At 43.7% G+C, this 23,600-nt stretch overlaps 1 protein-coding gene and 1 long non-coding RNA gene across 2 annotated transcripts in view; one reads left to right on the top strand and one right to left on the bottom strand.

Annotated features, from left to right (window-relative positions):
* Positions 1-7,890: 7,890 nt before the first annotated feature.
* The window catches only part of LOC307151180, a 287,419-nt gene continuing 271,709 nt past the window's right edge, over positions 7,891-23,600 (bottom strand). Inside the window, exons 3-5 of the long non-coding RNA XR_013819830.1 lie at positions 12,703-12,751; positions 9,212-9,458; positions 7,891-8,118 (exon numbers count right to left, since the gene is read on the bottom strand). This is a non-coding gene — a long non-coding RNA (uncharacterized lncRNA). The remainder of the gene's footprint in view (positions 8,119-9,211; positions 9,459-12,702; positions 12,752-23,600) is intronic.
* LOC307151156 (uncharacterized protein) overlaps positions 13,600-23,600 on the top strand; it is a 76,554-nt gene continuing 66,553 nt past the window's right edge. Inside the window, exons 1-5 of the mRNA XM_079859026.1 lie at positions 13,600-13,735; positions 20,330-20,368; positions 20,499-20,804; positions 21,810-21,842; positions 21,997-22,053. Coding sequence (XP_079715152.1) covers positions 13,687-13,735; positions 20,330-20,368; positions 20,499-20,804; positions 21,810-21,842; positions 21,997-22,053 — 484 coding nt within the window. The 5' untranslated portion in view covers positions 13,600-13,686. The remainder of the gene's footprint in view (positions 13,736-20,329; positions 20,369-20,498; positions 20,805-21,809; positions 21,843-21,996; positions 22,054-23,600) is intronic.

Here is a 23,600-nt window from a genome sequence, read left to right as displayed (position 1 = left end):
GCGCACATCCAAATACTTATTTTAAATGCAAAATTGATTACCATGTAAAGTTCCCTTAGATAGATAATGTTGGAAGTACTGCAGCAACGTACAGCGGAGTTCTCAATAAAGAATAACTTCTGTTGAACGCGATCCCAACTGTCTCCTGGTCTCTGCTTCGATGAAAGAAAACTTTACAACAACTGAAAAGCCCATTTGCATTGTCAGGGTGGAGTGATTGTGATCCTCTCAGAATAGAGCAGCTCTGTCTCCAGAGACCATGTTCAAACCCCAAGAGCTTTATTTGACATTTACTGCCAGGGGCGATTCTAGGATTTTCATTTTAGGGGGGCTCAGCCCCCAATGAGGGTATGATTTTTTTTTAAAAAGTTAGTTTATGGTCTAAATCTCACTATTAACTAGTTTCATTCATTCATTCATCCAGTAACATGCATATGGCATGGTTTTATAATCAATGAGGTACCGAATGTGAGGTATTTAGGGGGGTCCGGGGGCATGCTCCCCCGAGAAAATTGATTTCTCTGATCTACATATGTGCATTTTAAGATGTTTTGAAGGCCAAAAAAATTGGATGACAATAGCTTTAAAACCATGTGCGGACAGCTGTTTTTTTCTCACCTCATCAGCATCACACTCTTTTTCTCTTTGTTTTTTCATCTTGCTCTGTCTTTGAACTGCACCGATGCAGATGTAATATCACAGCAATCTATCAATAAATGCACTCACGACACACCTTGTACTCTCTGATGTTCGCTCTGCTCGGCGCCCCTGCAGATTGAAAAATGCGCTAAATCCAAGCAGACTCAGATAAGGGGAGGAGCCGAAACTTGACGCAGCTTGCCGCCGTTCCCTTACGAGAACGTTCTCTCGTACTGCGTTGCAAACGCTGTGGGAAAACTCCTTTTCTCGAGAATATTGAAGCCTTTATTTTAAAACGCATTGCTGCAGCACAGGCGAGGGCATCAAGCTCGCGCGAGCGTGCTGATAGGCTGTGCTGAGGCAACTGCATGAACCAATGGCGGATCAGCAGAGGCGCGCGAACCAATCAGGGCGCTTGCCGCTCTGTCAGAGTCGAGCGCGCGAAACTGCACGTGACAGCAGAGTATAAATACAGAGAAAATCCGCCATTTGACAGATTTAATCTCCTTCAGCTCTCGACTCACCTCGTCGCTGATCTTCTCCGGATAGAAGCCGCTCGTCGTCGAAAAGCCTTCCAGCGGAACAGCTTCGCATCCCGGCATCTGCCAGCTGAGCGTTTCCCTGTGGCATCCGACGAGTATCCTTTTTTGCATTTATCTAAAAGAGCAAATCGCTGTTTTCACAGCGCGCGGCGTTGATTCAAATGCTGCTCTCCATCTGCGAATCCTGCGGGGTTCCCCTGCATGTGTCTGACAGACACACACAGTGTGCTGCCTGCCTCGGGCCTGAGCACGCCGAGTCAGCGCTCACTAAAGGCGGCTGCCTGCACTGCGATGGGATGCCTGTTGCTACTCTCCGTTCGAGACTCGCTCTCGCTTCCTCGGTGAGTGATCCCGCCCATCTTCCGTCTTCGGCACCCCGCGAGCCCCGTAGGAAGAAGCGGCGCGATCAGAGGCGCCCTGAACGCGGTCAAGTCAAGTCAAGTCATCTTCATTTATATAGCGCTTTTAACAATGTAGATTGTCTCAAAGCAGCTTTACAGAGATAAGCGTATAATTTAAGGTAACAGAGATTGTTTCGGCTTTACAGCAGAGTTAAGTTATTTCCATCTAAAGTTAGTTTTGATTGATTTGCTTCCGTCGCAATGATCATTTGTTATTAAATTAGGGGCCGCTAAGACGACACCATTCTCTCTACACAGACTTTTAACGCAAACCTGTGAGAAACACTGATGGCGTTCACATGCGCATTTAGAATGGGTTCTATAGTTATGTGCGTTTGAATATACGCAGGTTTGGAATTCCCTACAAGCCAAGCCTAAACAAAATACTTGTCTTTCCTTATAAATTTTGATAAGGAATTTTATTTTATTTGTTGCTTTGGGGTAGGACCGCGAGACGAATTTTCCCGACAACGCCTTATCTGTAGAGTGGTAGTGGGATCCTCCATAGGGAGAGACTAGTTGGCACTTCAGCACTGCGTTGTCATCGGTCCAGGCGAAGGTCCTTCGTCAGATCTGGATACGGCCTGGATCCGGCAGGCTGCAGGAAAACCTCGGGATAAACACAGACACTAAAACTAGCGTAGATGCCATTCTTCTCATGATGTAACGAGTACATCAGGATTTTTGGGAAGTGTTCCCGGTTCCGGCTGACCTACTATATGCAGCCTAACATTAAATTATAGAAGTCTATAATGTATTATGTGAAAGCTAGGTCAAAGAGATGTGTCTTTAATCTGGCTTTGAACTGACAGAGTGTGTCTGCTTCCCGGACAATGGTAGGAAGACTGTTCCAGAGTTTTGGTGCTAAATAGGAAAAGGATCTACCGCCAGCAGTCGATTTTGATATTCTAGGTATTATCAACTGGCCGGAATTTTGAGATCGCAATAGACGTGACGGACTATAATGCGTTAAGAGCTCGCTCAAGTACTGCGGAGCTAAACCATTCAGTGCTTTGTAAGTAATCAGCAATATTTTAAAATTGATGCGATGTTTAATAGGGAGCCAATGCAGTTTTGACAGAACTGGGCTAATATGGTCATACTTCCTGGTTCTGGTAAGAACTCGAGCTGCTGCGTGAGTTCGAGCGGTGAGTTCAGCGAATGCACGCCGGGTCCTTCTCCGCGTGCTTCGCCCACGCCTTCGTCTCCAGTCCTGTTTTCTCGGAGCGACCAACGCCCCTCCTCTGAAGCGGCGGGACTCGTCTCTTTTGGCGGATCTGCTGAGGATCTGGATGACGCGGTTTCCATGGCGGCGTCTGAGAGCGAGGAGTGGTCGGGCTCCGCGGACCCCGCCCCTCCCTCTCAGCTGGATCCCCCTGACACTCGAGCGAGCATCGATGCCGAACTTTTCCGCGTCATGTCTCGCGCTGTCAACGAGCTGGGACTCGTCTGGCTTTCTCCAGCTGAACCCACCAGAAGCCGCCTCGATGAATGGTACCTGCCGGGGCGCCAGCAGGCCCCTCGTCAGCGTGCCGCCCCTTTTCTTCCTGAGGTCCACGAAGAGCTCACTAAAAGCTGGCGCGCGCCCTTTTCAGCGCGAACGCGCTCATCTGCCTCTTCAACGCTCTCCACTGTTGACGGCGCTGAAGAGAAAGGATATGTGTCTCTCCCTCCACTGGAGGAGGCGGTCGCCGCGCACTTATGCCCTCCCACTGCGGGTAGTTGGAGGTCTAAAACGGACCACTTCGGCCATTGCCAGCCGCGCTTATGCTGCCGCCGGTCAAGCCGCCTCTGCACTACACGCTATGGCGACCCTTCAAGTATTTCAGGCTAAGCTCCTCCGCACGATGGATGAGTCAGGCCCTGATCCAAACACCTTTAAGGACCTCAGAAGTGCGACGGATTTGGCGCTACGGGCCACAAAGACCACTGCTCAAGCCCTGGGCCGCAACATGGCCAGCCTGGTGGTTTTAGAGCGCCATTTATGGCTGAATTTGACGGAAATCAGGGACGCAGACAAGACCGCCTTCCTCGATTCTCCAGTCTCGGCATCTGGTCTCTTCGGCCCATCGGTTAACGGCTTCGCAGAACGCTTCACTGAGGCTCAGAAAGCTTCGAGTGCTATGAAGCACTTTCTACCCAAGCGCTCTAGCTCGGTCCCACGGCGCCCCAAGAGCACGCCGCGACCGGAGAGGTTGGTGTCACAGGTTTTCCAGCCCGCCCAGCGGCTGAAACCAGGCAGCACCTGAAGCCTGCAAAGCGGTTCCCGTTCCCTAAGCGCCAGGGCCCTCGACCGAAGCTCACGCTCGATCACGAGCCCAAGAAGCCGTCCTAACCGGCAGAAAGAGGGGTCAATGTCCCGCCGCGGCCGGACCAGCCCCGAAGATCGCTCAAGTGCTACTCTCAGCCCCCTCTTCAGTTCAGGCGGTTGGAGCAGTTTTAAATGCAGAACATGGGCCCGTCACCTGTCACGCACCCCTGCACCCAAACGCTGTTTTAACAGCGACCCACAAAAAGCACAAAACGAGCAAAATTTCTCTCTTAAATTCATGTCAGTTCGAGCCCCCGACTCTGGGCGTTCCAGATATGATAATGCCTCTGGCTCTTCGGGCTCTAGCTTGACAGGCTATCCCCGGAGTCTCAGAATGGGTGATGAACATCATAAAGCACGGTTACTCGCTTCAGTTCGCCCGCAGACCTCCGCGTTTTCGCGCTATTATTCAAACCTCGGTAAGGAGCACACTGATTCATGTCCTCCGCACCGAAGTGTTAAGTCTGCTGGCCAAAGGGGCCATCGAGAAGGTCCCCTCTTCTCAAAGCGAGTCAGGGTTTTACACTCGTTATTTTCTCATTCCGAAGAAAGACGGCGGCCTGAGACCCATTTTAGATCTCAGACATCTGAACAAGGCTCTCATGTCACGGCCGTTCAGAATGCTCACTACCAGACATATCCTGGCGCAAATTCGCCCAGGCGACTGGTTCTTCTCAGTAGATCTAAAAGACGCTTACTTTCACATTCAAGTGAACCCCCACCACAGGCCATTCTTGAGATTCGCCTTCGAAGGGCAGACATACCAGTACACAGTTCTACCATTTGGACTGGCACTGGCACCTCGTACATTCACGAAGTGCATGGATGCAGCTCTCTCCCCCCTGAGACAGCGGGGCAAGCGCATTCTGAACTACCTCGACGACTGGCTCATACTGACTCAGTCAGAGGCGGAGCCCCATACTCACAAAGCCTGGCTCCTCAGCCATCTGGAATGCCTAGGGCTCAGGGTGAATTTTTCCAAGAGTATTCTGTTGCCCAGCCAACGTATCACGTTCCTGGGAACAGTTCTCGACTCCGTACTTATGAGAGCATGGCCCACATCGGCCCGTGCTCTATCGATTCAGCAGCTCGCCGCATCGTTCATAGAGGGCTCTTACGTACCCCTCAGAACGTTTCAGAGGATCCTTGGCCTGATGGCCTCAGCATCATCAGTACTCCAACTAGGCCTACTGCACAGGCGTCCTCTTCAGCTGTGGCTAGCACCTCAGGTGCCACCCCGCGCCTGGCACTCAGGCCGCTTGAATATCAAGGTGGACTAGCGCTGTATTCGAGCCCTGGCCCCTTGGAAAAATGCCAGCTGGTTCCAGCAGGGCGTAAGCATGGGGGTGGTCTCAGAGAGGAGGGTTATTTCGACAGATGCTTCCAACTCGGATTGGGGAGCCCTGTACGAAGGCAGGCCTGCCTCCGGCCTCTGGTCGAGCTCGGAGAAACGCCTACACATCAACTGCCTCGAAATGAGAGCAGTTTTTCTAGCCCTGAAAGCCTTCCTCCCATACCTGGCTGGACACCACGTTTTGGTCCGGACGGACAATATGTCGGTGGTCTCTTACATAAATCGCCAGGGCGGCCTCAGGTCCCACAACCTGTTTGCCATAGCCACCCAGCTACTGTTATGGGCTCACACCAACCTGCGCTCGCTCAGGGCAGCTCACGTGCCGGGCACGTTGAACACAGGAGCAGACATGCTCTCTCGGGGCAGGGTTCCCCCAGAGGAATGGCCTCTCCACCCTCAGATGGTTCTCCTGCTCTGGGAGGTCTTCGGGAAGGCAGAAGTAGACCTTTTCGCCTCAGAAGACAACTGTCACTGCCCAATCTTCTTTTCAAAGAACAGAGATGCGTTGGCCCACGACTGGCCCAACCTTCCCCTCTATGCGTTTCCTCCGGTCTCGATGCTCCCTCAGGTCATCGAACGGATCAGGAACACGAAATGCGCAGTTCTCTTGGTAGCTCCTCTCTGGCGAACCCAGGCTTGGTTCCCAGAGTTGATGCAACTGTCTGTAACAGACCCGTGGCCAATTCCAGTGAGGTGCAACCTCCTGGCTCAGGCCAACAGGACCATCTGGCATCCCCGTCCCGACTTGTGGGCCCTACATGTATGGCCACTCAACGGGTACCCCAGGATCTTCCAGAGGGTGTCCTGAATACTATTAAGGAGGCTAGAGCCCCGTCTACCAGACGCCTCTACCACCTTAAATGGTCAGTGTTCTCCATCTGGTGTTTAGCTCGGAACCTCGACCCACACACTTGTGAAGTACCAAAAGTGCTTTCTTTTCTCCAAGAGATGCTGGATGCGGGTCGCTCCCCCTCCACTCTCAAGGTGTACGTGGCAGCCATTGCTGATTATCACGTATTGGAAGCCGGAGCCTCCTTAGGTAAAAGCGACCTTATAGTTAGTTTCCTTAAGGGCGCCAGAAGGCTTAACCCGCCTCGGCCACCGTCTGTACCGGCCTGGGACCTTTCCCTGGTTCTACGGGCTCTTAGGGGACCTCCCTTTGAACCACTTCAGTCAGCTGATCTGAAGCCCCTCTCCCTGAAAACTGCCCTGCTTCTGGCACTGGCGTCAGTGAAGAGAGTAGGGGACTTGCAGGCGCTTTCTACTAGCGCTTCCTGTCTGGAGTTTGGCCCCAATGACTCTAAGGTCATCCTTAGGCCAAGACATGGATATGTTCCTAAGGTGCTCTCATCTCCGTTCAGAGCCCAGGTTATTTCTCTCTCAGCTCTTCCCACCTCTGAAGAGGACAGTGATGCTCTCACGCTTTGCCCCGTCAGAGCTCTGAGAGTTTATCTGGAGCGTTCGGCCTCTTTCAGACAGTCTGAACAGCTCTTTGTTTGTTTCGGGGGCCGAACCAAAGGTCTTCCGGTCACGAAGCTCACGCTGTCTAGATGGATAGTGGACGCCATTGCTCTGGCTTACACCTCACTGGGCCTCTCTTGTCCCATAGGTGTTAGAGCTCACTCCACGAGAGGTGTCGCCTCCTCGTGGGCTTGGTCGAGCGGTGTTCCTATCGAGGACATTTGTGCGGCGGCCGGCTGGTCCGTTCCGTCCACATTTGTAAGGTTTTACAACTTAGAGGTCCCTGCTCTGCAGGCACGAGTTCTCTCTATCTAGACCCTGGCTCTGTGGACCCAGACTAGTTTTTGACTCAGACACATGGTTGTCACCTTGAGTTGTGGGTTTACTTAAGACTGGCCCATGGTCCAGATCTTATTTATTTGGATATCTCTGGGCCCGATGTTCCAGTCTCGTTATCCTGGCTATTCTGTAACTTCCCGGGGCTCCTGGTGAGTCAGAGACAAAAGATTAATAGCACGGCGTTTTAAATAGTGTTCCCACAGCGTTTGCAACGCAGTACGAGAGAACGTTCTCGTAAGGGAACGTACTTGGTTACTTACGTAACCTCAGTTCCCTTAGAGATAAGGGAACGAGTACTGCGTTGCCTTGCCGTGCTATTTCTCTTATGTCAGGTGTTTTTCGCTTCAGTCGATTAGACCTGTCAAATGGCGGATTTTCTCTGTATTTATACTCTGCTGTCACGTGCAGTTTCGCGCGCTCGACTCTGACAGAGCGGCAAGCGCCCTGATTGGTTCGCGCGCCTCTGCTGATCCGCCATTGGTTCGTGCAGTTGCCTCAGCACAGCCTATCAGCACGCTCGCGCGAGCTTGATGCTCTCGCCTGTGCTGCAGCAATGCGTTTTAAAATAAAGGCTTCAATATTCTCGAGAAAAGGAGTTTTCCCACAGCGTTTGCAACGCAGTACTCGTTCCCTTATCTCTAAGGGAACCGAGGTTACGTAAGTAACCAAGTACGTTTCAAATTAGTCTTTTTAAAGGGGACTGAAGCGATAAAAAAAACGTATTAATCAAATATTTTTTAGGGGGGCTGGGCTGAAGGGGCTGGGCTGTTTACTGCTACATCAACCTTCTGAAAAGCACCTGCATCTTCATCTGTTAGTTGAATGATGTTGTCAGACACAAAGTGAACTTGTTGAGAAGCTTTATTGAATGTTGCAGCAAACACAGCAGATTGAAAGATCACACACACACACACACACTCTTTCAGTATTGAGTTGTAAATCACTACAGCTGCAGCACTAGACTCATGTGAATCCTGCCTGACACAGGACACTCAGATACGGCTCATCTTCAGGAGAGAAACATCAGCACTCGTGAGGAGCTCCATCATGTGTTACTCTGCAGACGTACAGCTAGGGCTGTGCAATTAATTGAATTTCGGTTTCGATTTTTGCTCCCAACGATCACCAAAATAGTATAATCGAGTAAAAACGATTATTTTGCCTTGTTCCGTTTTGAAAGAACGCTCTTATTTTGTCTTGTGTTCTGAATGACGCGCGCACGCGCACATCCGCCCCTCCCGATGCCATAAACTCTCTCAGCTTGAATGTTTAAAGTGATAAAACTTTAATAGAAGTGAAAATGATAAACTTTAGTTACGATGCAATGCTGGCCCGATTGTGCAAGTGACAATTCCGGCATGTCCCGACTCCTAAACGCGAATGTGTAGTTTCGACGCTTGCCTTGTCCAGCGCATTTTGAGAGACAGAGAGAGAGAGGAGACGCAGCACCGCTGAACACTCACGCGGTTTGTGAAATTGCGTCTTGGAGAAAGTTTTAAAATTATTGATTTGATTTTATAATCTGTGAGGATTCATTTAGGCTACTCATACAATCTACATGCTAAAGTGAATCAATGTTTGCGGGGGAATTTCCCTCAATATAGGCCTAAGTGGTAGACCTGCGGGAATTATTAAAATACTCATTGAAGTATTATCTGTTATATATTATTTATTTTAATATTTCAAAAAGTACAATAAATGTTCAAATTTCGATTTTTTAAGAATTGTTGAAAGGTGTCTTCGGTAACACTTTACAATAAGGTTCATTAATTAGCATTAGTTAACTACCTTTGTTAAGATTAACTAATAATGAACAATACTTCTACAGCATTTACTAATCTTAGTTAATATTAATTTCACCATTTACTAATACGTTATTAAAATGAATGGTTGTATTTGTTAACATTAGTTAAGGCACTGTAAACTAACATGAACAAACAATGAACAGCTGTATTTGTATTAACTAGCATTAAAAAAAGATTAATACATACTGTAACAAATGTATTTCTCATTGTTAGTTCATGTTAGTTAATACATTAACTAATGTTAATTAACATTATTGTAAAGTGTTACCGTGTTTTTTAATAAATCGTGTTACATAATCGATTTCAATACTGACCAAAATAATCGTGATTATGATTTTTTCCATAACGTCCCTACGTACAGCTCTCCCTCTTCCCAGCGTGCTTTGCTGAGGGTCAGGACACTACTGCGGCTGTAGCGGCCGTCCTGCTGGCTCTCTGCGCTGGTCAGAACCCCCTCGGTGACCTCTGACCCGTCCAGTGTCCAGCTCACCAGCGCCCCCTGTGGAGAGTAAGAGCTGAGCAGGCAGAGCAGTGCGGCTGAGTCTCCAGAGATCTGCAGAGAAGAGGGCGGCAGCAGAGACACTGAGGGCTTCACTGTGGGACCAGCTGCAGGAGACAAACACAACACATTCACACACACACACACACACACACACACAACACACACAACACACTGCACATTCACAGCAGAGGAGTAATGCTGCTCTATCTTTAGATTAAATCATTATAAACAATATCAGTCACACTTTATTTAAAGCTTTCATACATATTGCATTATAAAAGTATTTTTTATGTATTAATTATGCACTGCTATATACATTAAAATGCATGTATGATCTAATCAATAAGTGTAATAGCAGTTATAACACATATTATCTTAGGGCTGAACGATTAATCGCACTTTCCATGTAATCGCACTTAAATCGAGATGGCTTATGGCGATATTTAAATCGCAAAGGCTGCGATTATTTTTTATGCGCAGTTTGTCAGTTATGTACGGATCAGTAAACGCGGCTCCATCTGAAAGCACTGTGAGTTTGAATCACTTATAACGTGCATTTGAAAAAGCAACACGTGTCAAACATCTTTCCAAAACCAGAATCATTTATGAACCTCTTGTCCAACAACAGACAACATTTAATAACATGCATTTACTCCAAACTCACTTCATAACGACAGCTGAGCTCCTCCTTCTGTGAGATGATGAGCTTCTTACACAGAATAAGGCAGTTATGTATTTATAAGTCATGTTTAATCAAAGCATTTCAATCTTCTGTTTATTCAGCTACAGCGATAGGGATTTCCTGGAATGATGCGCCCTTATTCGCCTTTGGCTAAGCCACACCCTAGAATGTAGATTGACTAATCACAGCGCAGCCAAGAACGAGCTCCCACAGAGGTCCGACACTTTTTCACAGCGCTCCATTGACTTTAACGCAGGCGTCTCATATTTTTGGTCTCGGCAGGCTATTACCGTCGTAGTTTTATCAAAAATATGGTTAAACGTTGTGCCTGGGGCATTTGTAACACAGATACGCGTTTCCCAGAGAGGTTGGAGGGGGCTGTCCATTTTTTTCCCTTCCCAAAACCGAAGTCAAATTCTGACAAGTGTCGTCTTTGGATTAAACTGTGTGGACATCCTCACAGTCAGCTAAACTCCTCAAGGATCAACAAGCACACTTTTGTGTGCTCTAAGGTAAATTTTGCTTTTAACCTTACTGTGAAGTTATACTAGTTAGACAGTTTTATGCTGTTTGTTTTAGCTAACTTTGTTATTCAAGATACTTTGTTATTCAAGATACAAACACCTAACGTTAACGTTAGGTGTTTGTATCTTGAATAACAAAGTTAGCTAACATCCAGCCGCTAGTCAAAACATAAAATCCTGACTTACGTGATAACTAAACTATCGCTAAGCTTGCTTGCTAGCACCTTGATTCTTCATTAATTAGGGTAGAGAACCGAAATCATAACCTAAAACAGCATAAAACTGTCTAACTAGTATAACTTCACAGTAAGGTTTAAAGTCAAGTCAAGTCAAGTCAAGTCAAATTTTATTTCTATAGCACATTTAAAAACAACAGAGTTGCGCCAAAGTGCTGTACAGAGCTACAGTGTGCAAATAAAAAGCACACTTTTAAAGCTAAATTTACCTTAGAGCACACAGAAGTGTGCTTGTTGATCCTTGAGGGGTTTAGCTGACTGTGAGGACGTCCAAACAGTTTAATCCAAAACGACACTTGTCAGGATTTGACTTCGGTTTTGGGAAGGGAAAAAAATGGACAGCCCCCTCCAACCTCTCTGGGAAACGCGTATCTGTGTTACAAATGCCCCAGGCACAACGTTTAACCATATTTTTGATAAAACTACGACGGTAATAGCCTGCCGAGACCAAAAATATGAGACGCCCGCGTTAAAGTCAATGGAGCGCTGTGAAAAAGTGTCGGACCTCTGTGGGAGCTCGTCCTTGGCTGCGCTGTGATTGGTCAATCTACATTCTAGGGTGTGGCTTAGCCAAAGGCGAATTGTACTTCTGCGGCGGGGCATATTTAGCGTGTTTGCGTGAGAGCGCCCTCTGGCGTTCAGATAGAGCAGTATTTACTACCGATCAGCCGCACTCCACTGACAAGCTGCGCATAAGAAAATCGCAAATCACGTGCGGTTTTGTTGCGATTAATCGTTCAGCCCTATATTATCTATTATCAGGCTGATCTGACTGCTTTAATTCCAGCAATTATTCACTCTGAACATAAATATCTTACATTTTGAGACCTGAACTGAAAATGTATCTCAATTTCAAACAGAGTTAAAACACAATTGAATCATACAGAATGAACAAAACACTGAATTATAAGCACAACATGAGCAAAAGAGATTCAGTATCATTGACTGAACTACAGAAAGTAGCAACATTTACATTCTGATGTCAAATCTCTTTTTCTATGTATGATTTCTACAATAAAAGATGAACTAAATATGAACTCAGTGTAGAAATAAATGAAGAAAGACAAACCTGTAATAAACTGATTAAACTCATAGTGAGACACAGTGTGGAAATATGTTTAGAATTCCTTTTTTGTTGAAAGGAATTGTCACAACACTGTATGAACGAGGACACAGAGATAATGGTAACAAAGGTTTATTTAGACACTGTATGCAGCTCCGGATAGCAAGGAAGCATAAGAGGTCAAACTCAGGGAATATAACGTTGAACTTAGAGTCTTTTGAATGCATGAAACAGATATAGTCACTCAGGACACAAAGCTGGGATACGTGGAGCTTCGCTAGCGGAGTCAACAGGACTGGTCTTGATCTTGAGGTTTCCAGGTTAATCACCGATCACAGATGCTGCCAGAGAGGTACTGAAAGTCTGGAATGTGAGAATACTTGCGGGATATCAAAGTCGTATTTGGAATCAGACTGGAATGGAACAGCGCTGGGGAGTCACAGACGTCTGAAGACGAGACCGGACAGTGAACTGTGAGATGGCTGGGGTTTATATCCAGAGTCAGCATGATAAGTGAAGTGATGAGGTGCAGGTGCAGTGAATCAGAATTCGGGTGATTGTGATCGGGACCAGGTGTGCTGAGTTGACGCTGGCTGAGGTGTACTGAGTGAATCCGTGACAGGAATAATGTTATTCTTATATTAATATCATTGTTTTAGATTAAATAATTATACAACAATATCAGTAACACTTTATTAAAAGCCTTCATACATATTGCATTATAAAAGTCTTATGATCTAATAATCATTATTATTAATAAATGTTGTTCTTGTTTCCACTGTAAAACACTTTCTGAAATCTAAATTGTATTTTTTTATTAGGTGATTAAATAGACAGACTTACCGATCACCAGTTTAGTTCCTCCACCGAATGTGTACCACAGTGATACAATCTAATGAAACGCTCGTACAAAAACCTCTATTCCACTCGAGTGAACACACACTCCAGCAGAGAGAGAGAAACAACACTTCAACACACTGATATTAGAAGATCCTCAGCTCTTCTCAACACTCACTCATTCAGATTTGACTAAATGCTTTCTGATATAACACTGTTTAAAGAAATATATTTGATGAGCTGTGACCTCTGAGGTGACCTTTGACCTCTTTGATCATGGATGATGTTGTGGAGTTTCTCATAATGATGCTTCTGTTCTTCATATGCAGATCAATCATCATGATTCACAGAAAAACCTGCAGCTTCAAATAAATGAATCAATAATTCTGAACATTTCAGATGCACATTGTTTAATATATAATGACCTGATTATGAGTCCTGATGAACTTCACGCATGTGGAAAATGTGGGGAAAAATAGACATCATGAAAATATTTCCCAGATAGCAACATGTCAACATTGATTCCAAAGACCGTAATGGACTTTTTTTATTATGACTCTAAATATAGTAAAACTGATTCATTTAGTTCTTGATTTGTCATTGTTAACATGCTTGTAAAGGTGTAGCACAGAACTGAACTCAGAGAAACTGCTGCGTATGACATATGTTTAAAATGATCTACATTCATGATTCTCCAGACAAAACCTAGTGTCTTATCAGCCTGACAAACATAAACAAAAATATTTCACAATTAATAAATATGTGCAATTAATCACTAAATGGTTCAATAACATTATTCTGAAAGTAAAATCTTCTATGTAGAGTTTATGAGTTTGTTATCAGCACAAGCTGTTGTAAATCCTGCCCACTTCTTTGCATTGTCAGCACATGCTTCAGTGCTCTGAGAGTGTTTATAGTGCTGTGAGTTTAACACTTCATGACTGAGAGCAGAACACAATCTTCATCATCACACAAGACTAAACTACAGCAATGAACACAATCAACATCTTCATCTGGACCATTGCACTGTTTATTCAAGGTTTGTGTAATACAGTTTTTATAATGATTATTAATTCTCCTAAAATGTGCAATATATATTAATCATTTTTGTTTGTGTTGCAATATACTTCAACTTCCAGTTGTCTGCTTTAATTAACCATTAACTCTTGTGCATCCTTAAGGACATTTTTGTCCTTTTCAGTTTTGTTTTTTTGATCACTTTGCCTGTGTTAATGCTAACTGCATAAAATTTGGCACGGGTGTGTATTTTTATTGGAATTTTACTATTTAATCGCCATTTCCTTTAAAAAATCTATTTTGCATTAGTTACACAAAATACTTCCTCTCAGGACCTTTTGGACAAAAATGGCCCCATTGAAACCCATTAAAACTGCATTTTTAAATCCCTGTGCCGTTTAACTATAAAATGATGCCATCTTTTTAAATAGGCTTTCATTCTGTTGGCAAGGCTTCAAAATTGACATTAAAAAAAAAAAAAAAATATCAGATGGTGCCATCTTTTCAGGTTAGGCCTATAAAGCAAATACTCGCTTTATTCCTGTTTTCTGCTTTGGCATATTATAGATCCAATTGGATAAATTATGCAAGATAATTGTGTGGGTTTGTTGGTATGGATGTCTAAGTGTGGTTTGTATGTGTGTAATAAAATAAAAAAGGGATTTTTGTGTTTGTAATATTTGAGAGAGAAAAACTCAACTGCAAATCGAAAATCCAATCACTGTGTTCACCAGTGGAGTTTTGCTGGGATCCAATGGGGAAAGTTTGGTACTGCGCCCAAACAAAATCTTACTGAAAGCTTATTTTTTGAGATATCATCCTCAAATTCGGAACACAACCTGTTTAGATTTATGGCTTTGAATTTATATCAGTTTTAGAGTTCCAAATGTTTCATAAATATATATATTTTATATAAAATATTGATTATAATGTTCATAAATATTTTTCATAAACCTAAACTTCTATAACATTTCTTTGGTTGCACTTTTTAAAAAAAAATCACGTCAACAACAATCTGCCAAAGGTCTTCTTTAAAATGAGACCAAACTTAAGTATTTGCTCCCAAACATAACATTTTATGAGAGTTTTTTGACTTGGACATTTTTGTCCACGTTGGACCTATGTGTAAGTTTTTTATGTTAACTGCATGAATTTTGGCACAGGTGTGTATTTTTATTGTAATTTTACTTTTTCACCCCCATTTCATTTGAAAAAAAATAAAAAATAAATAATTGCACTAGTTACACAAAATACTTATTTATATTTTATATAAAATATTGATTATAATGTTCATAAACATGTTTCATAAACTTAAACGTCTAGAACATTTTTTGGTGGCACTTTTTTCACTTCAACAACAATCTGTCAAGGGTCTTCTTTAAAATGAGACCAAACTTAAGTATTTTGGTCCCAAGCATAATGTTTTTATGAGAGTTTTTTGACTTGGACATTTTTGTCCACTTTGGACCTATGTGTAAGTTTTTTGTTGTTGTTGTTGTTAATGTTAACTGCATGAATTTTGAGCTATTATAGAGCCAATTGGATAAATTATGCAATGATAATTGTGTGTGTGTGTTGGTATGGATGTCAGAGTGTGGTTGGTATGTGTGTTATAAAAAAAAAAAAAGAGTTTGTGTGCATGTGTGTGTTTGTAGTATTGAGAGAGGCAAGGCAAGGCAAGGCAAGGCAAGGCAAGGCAAATATTTTTCATAAACCTAAACTTCTATAACATTTCTTTGGTTGCACTTTTAAAAAAAAATTCACGTCAACAACAATCTGCCAAAGGTCTTCTTTAAAATGAGACCAAACTTAAGTATTTGCTCCCAAACATAACATTTTATGAGAGTTTTTTGACTTGGACATTTTTGTCCACGTTGGACCTATGTGTACGTTTTTTTTATGTTAACTGCATGAATTTTGGCACAGGTGTGTATTTTTATTGTAATTTTACTTTTTCACCCCCATTTCATTTGAAATTTTTTTTAAAAAAATAATTGCACTAGTTACACAAAATACTTATTTATATTTTATATAAAATATTGATTATAATGTTCATAAACATTTTTCATAAACTTAAACTTCTATAACATTTTTTTGGTGGCACTTTTTTCACTTCAACAACAATCTGTCAAATTTGGAACACAACTTATTTAGATTTATGGCTTTGATTTTCTAGCCGTTTTAGAGTTCAACTTGTTTCATAAAATATATATTTTTTATAAAATAATATTCATAAATAATTTTCATAAACTTAAACCTTTATAGGCTAACTTTTTTGGGGATTTACTTATAATTTTTTTTTTACTTCAGCAATAATCTGCCAAGGGTATTCTTTAAAATGATACCAGAGTTAAGTCTGTGCTCCCAAGCTTCAACTTTTTATGACAGTTTTTTGACATGGACATTTTTGTCCTCTTTGGACCTATGTGTAACTTTTTTAAATTGACGCACAAGGGTTAATTAATGATTTGCAAATGTAGACTATCATTATGTTATGACTTTACTTGTTGAGGCACATGACTATTTACTAATTGTTGAGTAATATGCCATTTTGGTTTTGACATCCACACTAAGCCATGGATTTCAATTTCCAACCATCTTCAACCAAGATTTCACTGAGTCTGATGAACCTTGTTGTTCACGCACAGGAATATGTCAGGTTAAAGGGATAGTTCACTTTGAAATTAAATTTTGGAATGTTTTAGCGTACCTCAAGGGCATCCAAGATGTAGGTGTCTTTTTTTCCGCAGTAGTTTCAATTTTGATATTTTTAGGTCAAACCGTTCTTGTCTGTCAGTCATATAATGCAGGTCTATGGTCACGGTCTCAAAGAGCATGCACAGAGTCCAAATTAAAACAATTCCCCATCGTCCAAATTGAACAATTCCCCATCGTAAGTACACATTGATGGCCTAAGACACAAAACGAGCAGTTTGTGTGAGAAAATGAAGAGTATTTATATCGTTTTTACCTCTTGTAACACAGCCACGTCCAAATGATCTGAGGGTGCAACGATCCATCCTTCTTCCCCACAAAAAAGAACCCCGCCCCCGCTGGAGAAGAGGAAGGGCGGATGAACCCCGTTGCTAGAGAATCAGAAATGTATTTCTCCATGGCCTCTCTCTCTGGAACAGAGAGTGAATATAATTTGCCCTTAGGCGGAGACGTACCTGGCAATAACTCTATAGCACAGTCATAGGGACGATGCGGAGGAAGAGAAGCAGCCCGAGACTTACTGAACACCTCCTTCAGGTCCAGGTACTCTGCGGGCATGTTAGATAAATCCACTGCCTCCTCCTGAAACACAGGGACAGAAACAGACGGACAGGCAGACACAAGACTTATGACAATGACTGCTCCACGCAGACACAGACTTTAACTGCCAGTCCACTTTGGGGTTGTGACGGGTGACCAGGGGTGACCAAGGACGATGGGTGCAAGAGAAGTGTCCAGAATGTAAAAGGAGATGGTCTCGGTATGATTGCCTGATGTGATGAGAGTGATGTCTTCGGTGGCCAGTGAAATGGTGGGGAGTTCTTGACCATTGAGGGCGTGTACTGCAATCTGGTGCGTAAGGGGTTTGAGGGGAACTTGAAATTTGCGTGCAAAGGTGTGGTCCATGAAATTACCTTCAGCCCCTGAATCCAGAAGTGCTCGACAGTTGTGGAGGTGAGATGACCATCGGAGTCTTACAGGAAGGAGAGTAGATGGGGATGAGGTCTTCTCTGCAGAAATCCCACCCGACAGTAGCCTCATACTTACTGTCGGGCTGGGCCTTTTAACGGACAGCTGTAAGCAAAATGTCCAGCTCCTCCACAGTACAAGCAAAGGCCCAGGGATCTCCGCCTCTCCTTCTCCTCCCGGGAGAGCCACCTGCATGGGCTCGTGATCGTTGACGGGGCTGACCGCGTCCCCGCCTCCGAAGCGTTGTCCCTCGATCCCTCCAGGAGAACGATTAGGCTGAAGACGTCTATCTACTTGGGAAAGACGTGCGTCCACTCTCAGGGCCAGAGCAATGAGATCATTGATCATCTTGGTGGGAAGATCCATGGCGTAGATCTCCTTTTGGATGAGGTCAGCCAGCCCATGCAGAAACATGTCCCACTGCGCCTCCTCGTTCCATTGGCTCTCTGCTGCTAGAGTTCGAAATTCAGTCGAAAAGTCAGATACGGATCTCTCTCCTTGTCGTAAATCCGCCAACACTCTAGCACAGTGGTTCTCAACTCCAGTCCTCGGGACCCACTGCTCTGCACATTTTGGATGTCTCTCTTATCTGACACACTCAGTTCAGTTCATGGAGTCTATCCTAATGAGCTGATGATCTGAATCAGGTGTGTTAAATAAGGGAGACATACACAATATGCAGAGCAGTGGGTCCCGAGGACTGGAGTTGAGAACCACTGCTCTAGCAGCCTCTCTCCCCGCAACGGCGCGATCGAACACCCGCCTCATCTCGTCAGAGAGCCTCTGGAACATTCTTCCTGATTCTCCCACACCGCCGTTCCCCATAGCGCCGCTCTCCCAGTCAGAAGTGCCAACACAAACGCGACCTTGGTTCGCTTGTCGTGGAATGTCTTGGGTTGGAGAGAGAAATGCATCGAACACCTGGTTAGGAAAGATCGACAGTAATTTGATTCACCTGAATAAGCCTCGGGAACCGGCAGGCGGGGCTCCGACTGGGAGGGGTCTGCTGGTGGTGGTGGGGGAATCGGTGGTGCGGGTGGCGCAGTGGGAGCTCGAAGCTGTTGAATCTGCTGGGTGAGCCCGGACACCTGCGCCACTAGAGCCTGAACTGCGCGAGCTGTCTCGTTGAGGTTTTTCTCCTGAGTGTCCATTCTTTGTATGCAGTTATTCATAAATGCCTCCAGTGGACTTGCAGAGCCACTCGCTGCTTCCATGCTCAGGTCAGATCGTTCTGTCACGAATGAGAAAAGGAAGCAAAATGCAAGTAAAAAGCTCTTTATTGTATATATTGATGAATTGTTGGTAAAAGTCCAGAACAGACAGGCTAGCGGCGCAGGGACCCCGATGGCCAGATGAACCCGGTGAAAGGGAGTGCAGCAGTGCGGTGAGATGTGTCCAGAGGTGAGATGAATCCAGAATAAATCCACAGGAACACGAACAGGAACAAGGAAGGCACAAGACTCGAGACGCTGACTGGAACAATACCGGGACACCACAAACTACGATCTGACATGAGAAAGTGGTGAGCATATAGGTGATGAGATGAGCTGCAGCTGGTGATGGGAGTGATGAGCTGGATCGCTGATGAGCGCTAATGAGCCGGCACGCCCACACAACATCGGGTTCTGACATCAACCCGACTTTTATTTTCAATCAATATCCAACGTCAGTCTGACGTCGGCTTCTGATGTCAATCGGATGCAGGGTTCTGATGTCAACCCGACTTTCATTTCCAACCAAAATGCAACCCCTGCAACCAAAATCATCCACTGACTGATGTTACTTTCTACTCAAGGACCTTGACAGAATTGTAGTGGAGTAAAAAGAACGATATTTGTCTTTCAAATGTAGTGAAGTTAAAGTAAAAAGTTTCCAGAAAAAAATAATACTCAAGTAAAGTACAGATACTCAAAAAGTGTACTTAAGTACAGCACTCAAGTCAATGTACTTTGTTACTGTCCACCTCTGGGAGACAGAGCGATGTCAGACCAAGGTGGATGGTCCTGGGTGGAGCAGAGGGAGGGAGGATCCAAGGTGGAGTCGACTGCTCGACAGGCCGAGGTGGAGCTACAGGCCTGGAGGTCTGATGTGGAGCACTGGAATTGACACCCCTGGGCTGAGCTGGGAGAATCTAAAGCCCAAGGCTGGTCTAAGCAGGGTAGAGTACATACAGTAGTGGAGCTGAGGGACTGAAGAGAGCCAGAAAAGATCGGGCCGAAGGACTGACTGGCTTGGGCAGAGGAGGAAGGGCCTGAGCACAGGAAGTGATCAGCAAATCCTTCTCTCCAAACTGAATTCAAATGCTGGAGGAAGGGCTTGACCACACAACTCATAAGCCAGCTCCACCAGTACCAGTACTCCACCAGGATCCATCTGTTGTATCCTTCTCTTCACGGGAAACGAAGGACGCATTTGGAGGCCACATTTGAAGGAGCCTTTGTGGTGCAGCGGTGACGCAATCGGCCTTCGAAGGATGCATCCTCTGAATTGGGACGCAGTTAATGTGTACATTAAGCTTCATTTAGAACTTTGTAACTTTTGCCCAGCTGGTGGCATGGGCTAAATGAATTGGCCTGGTCTCAATGTCAGACACTGAATTTTGTTCCACTCACTTCATGCTTGGAATCTATGCAGTCGACTTTCTTAGCATGTTGAAGGCGAATGGTTTAGAGAATAAAATAACTCATTTTTGATTACCATCCGTTTGAATATCACTCTCAGTGTGGGAAAGACCATGCAAATGAAGAAATCCGTTCTGGAACTGTAATAGACTTTGTTCATCTCTCTTTTTTTGTAATAGGTCAGGCACAAACTAAAAAAATTATTTTGAACTGAAAAACATAAAGCACTGCAATCAATCTGACATGTCAACATCTTCATCTAAACATAACATTGTTGTGTATTTGTGTGTTCATTTTTTCTGCTTCAACAGCGACATTGAACACGACTGCCTCACGGCCAGGACCCAAAGGTAATGATACTGAGGAGGTTTAAACTCCACTATTATTACCACATCAAAAATACAAACAAACAAACAAAAATGAACAACCTAAAACCCAATGACCTGTTTTTCTCTCTTTATGTTGTTTTGTGATTAATAGCTATCAAGTTGGTGAATGGACCCAACCGCTGTTCTGGAAGAGTGGAGGTTCTCCACGATGGAATATGGGGAACAGTGTGTGATGATGATTGGGATTCTACAGACGCAGCAGTGGTGTGTAGAGAACTGGGCTGTGGGAGTGTTATAGGGTCAAAGAGTTCTGCTTATTTTGGAGAAGGTTCCGGAAAAATATGGTTGGATGATGTCCAGTGCCGTGGGATTGAATTTACACTGACAAACTGTCCATCAAGTGTATGGGGATCACATAACTGTGGGCACGGTGAAGATGCTGGAGTCATCTGCCAAGGTGAGTCAGACACATTTATTCATACTCTAATTAATGATTGATGATTAATGAGCTACAGGCCCCGAGGTCTGATGTGGAGTGCTGGAATTGACACCCCTGGGCTGAGCTGGCAGATCTGAAGCCCAAGGCTGGTCTAAGAAGGGTAGAGTAAATAGTGGAGCTGAGGGACTGAAGAGAGCCAGAAAAGATCGGGCCGAAGGACTGAATGGCTTGGGCAGAGGAGGTGGGAGAGGGAGGCTAGGTGGGCATATCATTACTGGCAACAAAAGCTTTGAGCTAGTTAGGACCAGCGGCGATGAAGGAGTCTTGAAGATGGACAGTACCATCTGTGACGAAAATGAGTCGGAACCGGACTGGACCGGCAGAGACGGAGAAGAAGAGGAAGACTTGGGTCTGGGCAGACCCAATGAAAATGAAGGGACTTGGATGCTGGACGGAACCAGTGGAGGAGGAAGGGCCTGAGCACAGGAAGTGATCAGCAAATCCTTCTTTCCAAACTGAATTCAAATGCTGGAGGAAGGGCTTGACCACACAACTCATCAGCCAGCTCCACCAGTACCAGTACTCCACCAGGATCCATCTGTTGAATCCTTCTCTTCACGGGAATCGAAGGACGCATTTGGAGGCCACATTTGAAGGAGCCTTTGTGGCGCAACGGTGACACAATCGGCCTTCAAAGGATGCATCCTCTGAATTGGGACGAAGTTAATGTGTACATTAAGCTTCATTTAGAACTTTGTAACTTTTGCCCAGCTGGTGGCATGAGCTAAATTAATTGGCCTGGTCTCAATGTCAGACACTGAGTTTTGTTCCACTCACTTCATGCTTGGAATCTATGCAGTCGACTTTCTTAGCATGTTGAAGGCAAATGGTTTAGAATAAAATAACTCATTTTTGTTTACCATCCGTTTGAATATCACTCTCAGTGTGGGAAAGACCATGCAAATGATGAAATCCGTTCTGGAACTGTAATAGACTTTGTTCATCTCTCTTTTTCTGTAATAGGCCAGGCACAAACTAGTGCAGCACCATCGACAGGTAATTATAGACCTTTGAACCAGATCTGCTTTCCACACAACTTGTAAAACAGCCTAAAAAATGAGTTTGAACTGAAAAACATAAAGCACTGCAATCAATCTGACATGTCAACATCTTCATCTAAACATAACATTGTTGTTTATTTGTGTGTTAGTTTATTCTGCTTCAACAGCGACATTGGACCTGACTGCCTCACAGCCAGGACTCAAAGGTATTCATACTCTAATTAATGATTGATGACATAAAGTATCCTCAAGACTGGATTATTTTTTTATGTTAAAGCATGACCTCTCTAAGGTGATTACTTGTGAGATTGTTCCCTTTCTATTGGCAGACCATTCCTCAGTCATCATTGAATTAAATTTGTATAGGGCATTAAAAACTAGTGTTTAGAGATTTAATAACTCATTACTTATGGATCAAATGTTTAAAGAAAAAATGACAGAGGTTATTAAAACATTCCTTGATATAAATGATAACAGTGAAATAAAACCTGTATTATTATGGGAAACAGCTAAAGCAACCCTAAGGGGAGAGATAATAGCATACTCATCTTGGAGGAAAAAATTGAGAGAGAATAAACAAACGTTAATAGAGAACAAAATACAAAAGTTGCAAGAATTAAAAGTGAGGGATAAAATAATAGAAAAAGGACTGAATGATGCAAAAAAAAGAATTAGAGAGTATTAATTCGGAGGACTTTGTAAAATATTTCACTTTTGCTAAACAATTATTTTATGACAATAGTCCCAAAGCACAACGAATTTTAGCCTCCAAAATAAAAAAGAACAAAGAAAAAGCGGCAATCAACACAATTATGGATAATGCAACATCAAGGAGAGGTGGACAAGAAATTTTATATTGTTTCAGGAACTACTATGAAAACCTTTATTATTCAGAAGTAAATAATCTTGACAAGCAGACAATTGCAGGTTATTTAGATGAATTAAGTCTAGCATCTGTGACTGAAACCCAGAATGAAAGCTTAGTAAAAAACATAACCCAAACGGAAATAATAAAAACTATTGAAAAGGGAAAATTGGGGAAATGCCCTGGAGAAGATGGTTATACCTATGAATTTTACAAAGATTACAAATACTTAATTGTACCAGTTCTACATAGTGTTTAATGAGGTTTTACAAACAGGAAAATGGCCAGATACTTGGAAAAATGTAATTATAACAGTCATAGCTAAAGAAGGGAAGGACCCAAAATAATGTTCATCGTATAGGCCAATTTCACTCCTGAATGTTGATCAGAAAATATTTACATCCATTATGGCAAATAGGCTCTCAGAAATCTTACCATCTATTATAAATCTGGACCAAACAGGATTTGTCAAAAATAGATTTCTTAGTGACAATGTACGCCAAACCCTTAATGTTATTGATTTTGCTAGAAAAACAAAACAACAAATGATATGACAAAATCATTGAATGATGCGGAAAAAGCATTCGACCGAGTATCTTTGCCTTTTCTGTTTGCAGTTTTGAATAAATTTGGCTTTCACAAGAAATTCATTAATTTAATGATGGGAATGTATAATGATTCAGCAGCCAGAGTGAAAGCCATTGGCTCGCTATCGAAACCCTTTCAAATAAAAAGAGGGGTAAAACAGGGCGATCCGCTCTCTCCACAGATTTTTGTGCATTGAGCCATTGGCGGAATGCATAAGGACAAGTATGTGTATAAAGGGCATTAAGATACAAGATGAAGAACATAAACTGGCTTATATGCAGACGATGTCATAATATTCTT

The sequence above is a fragment of the Squalius cephalus genome, assembly GCF_949319135.1.
Source record: "Squalius cephalus genome assembly, chromosome: 23".
Taxonomy (NCBI): domain Eukaryota; kingdom Metazoa; phylum Chordata; class Actinopteri; order Cypriniformes; family Leuciscidae; genus Squalius; species Squalius cephalus.
Note: the sequence above shows the minus strand (reverse complement) of the source record. Positions and strands in the feature narration are given on the sequence as shown.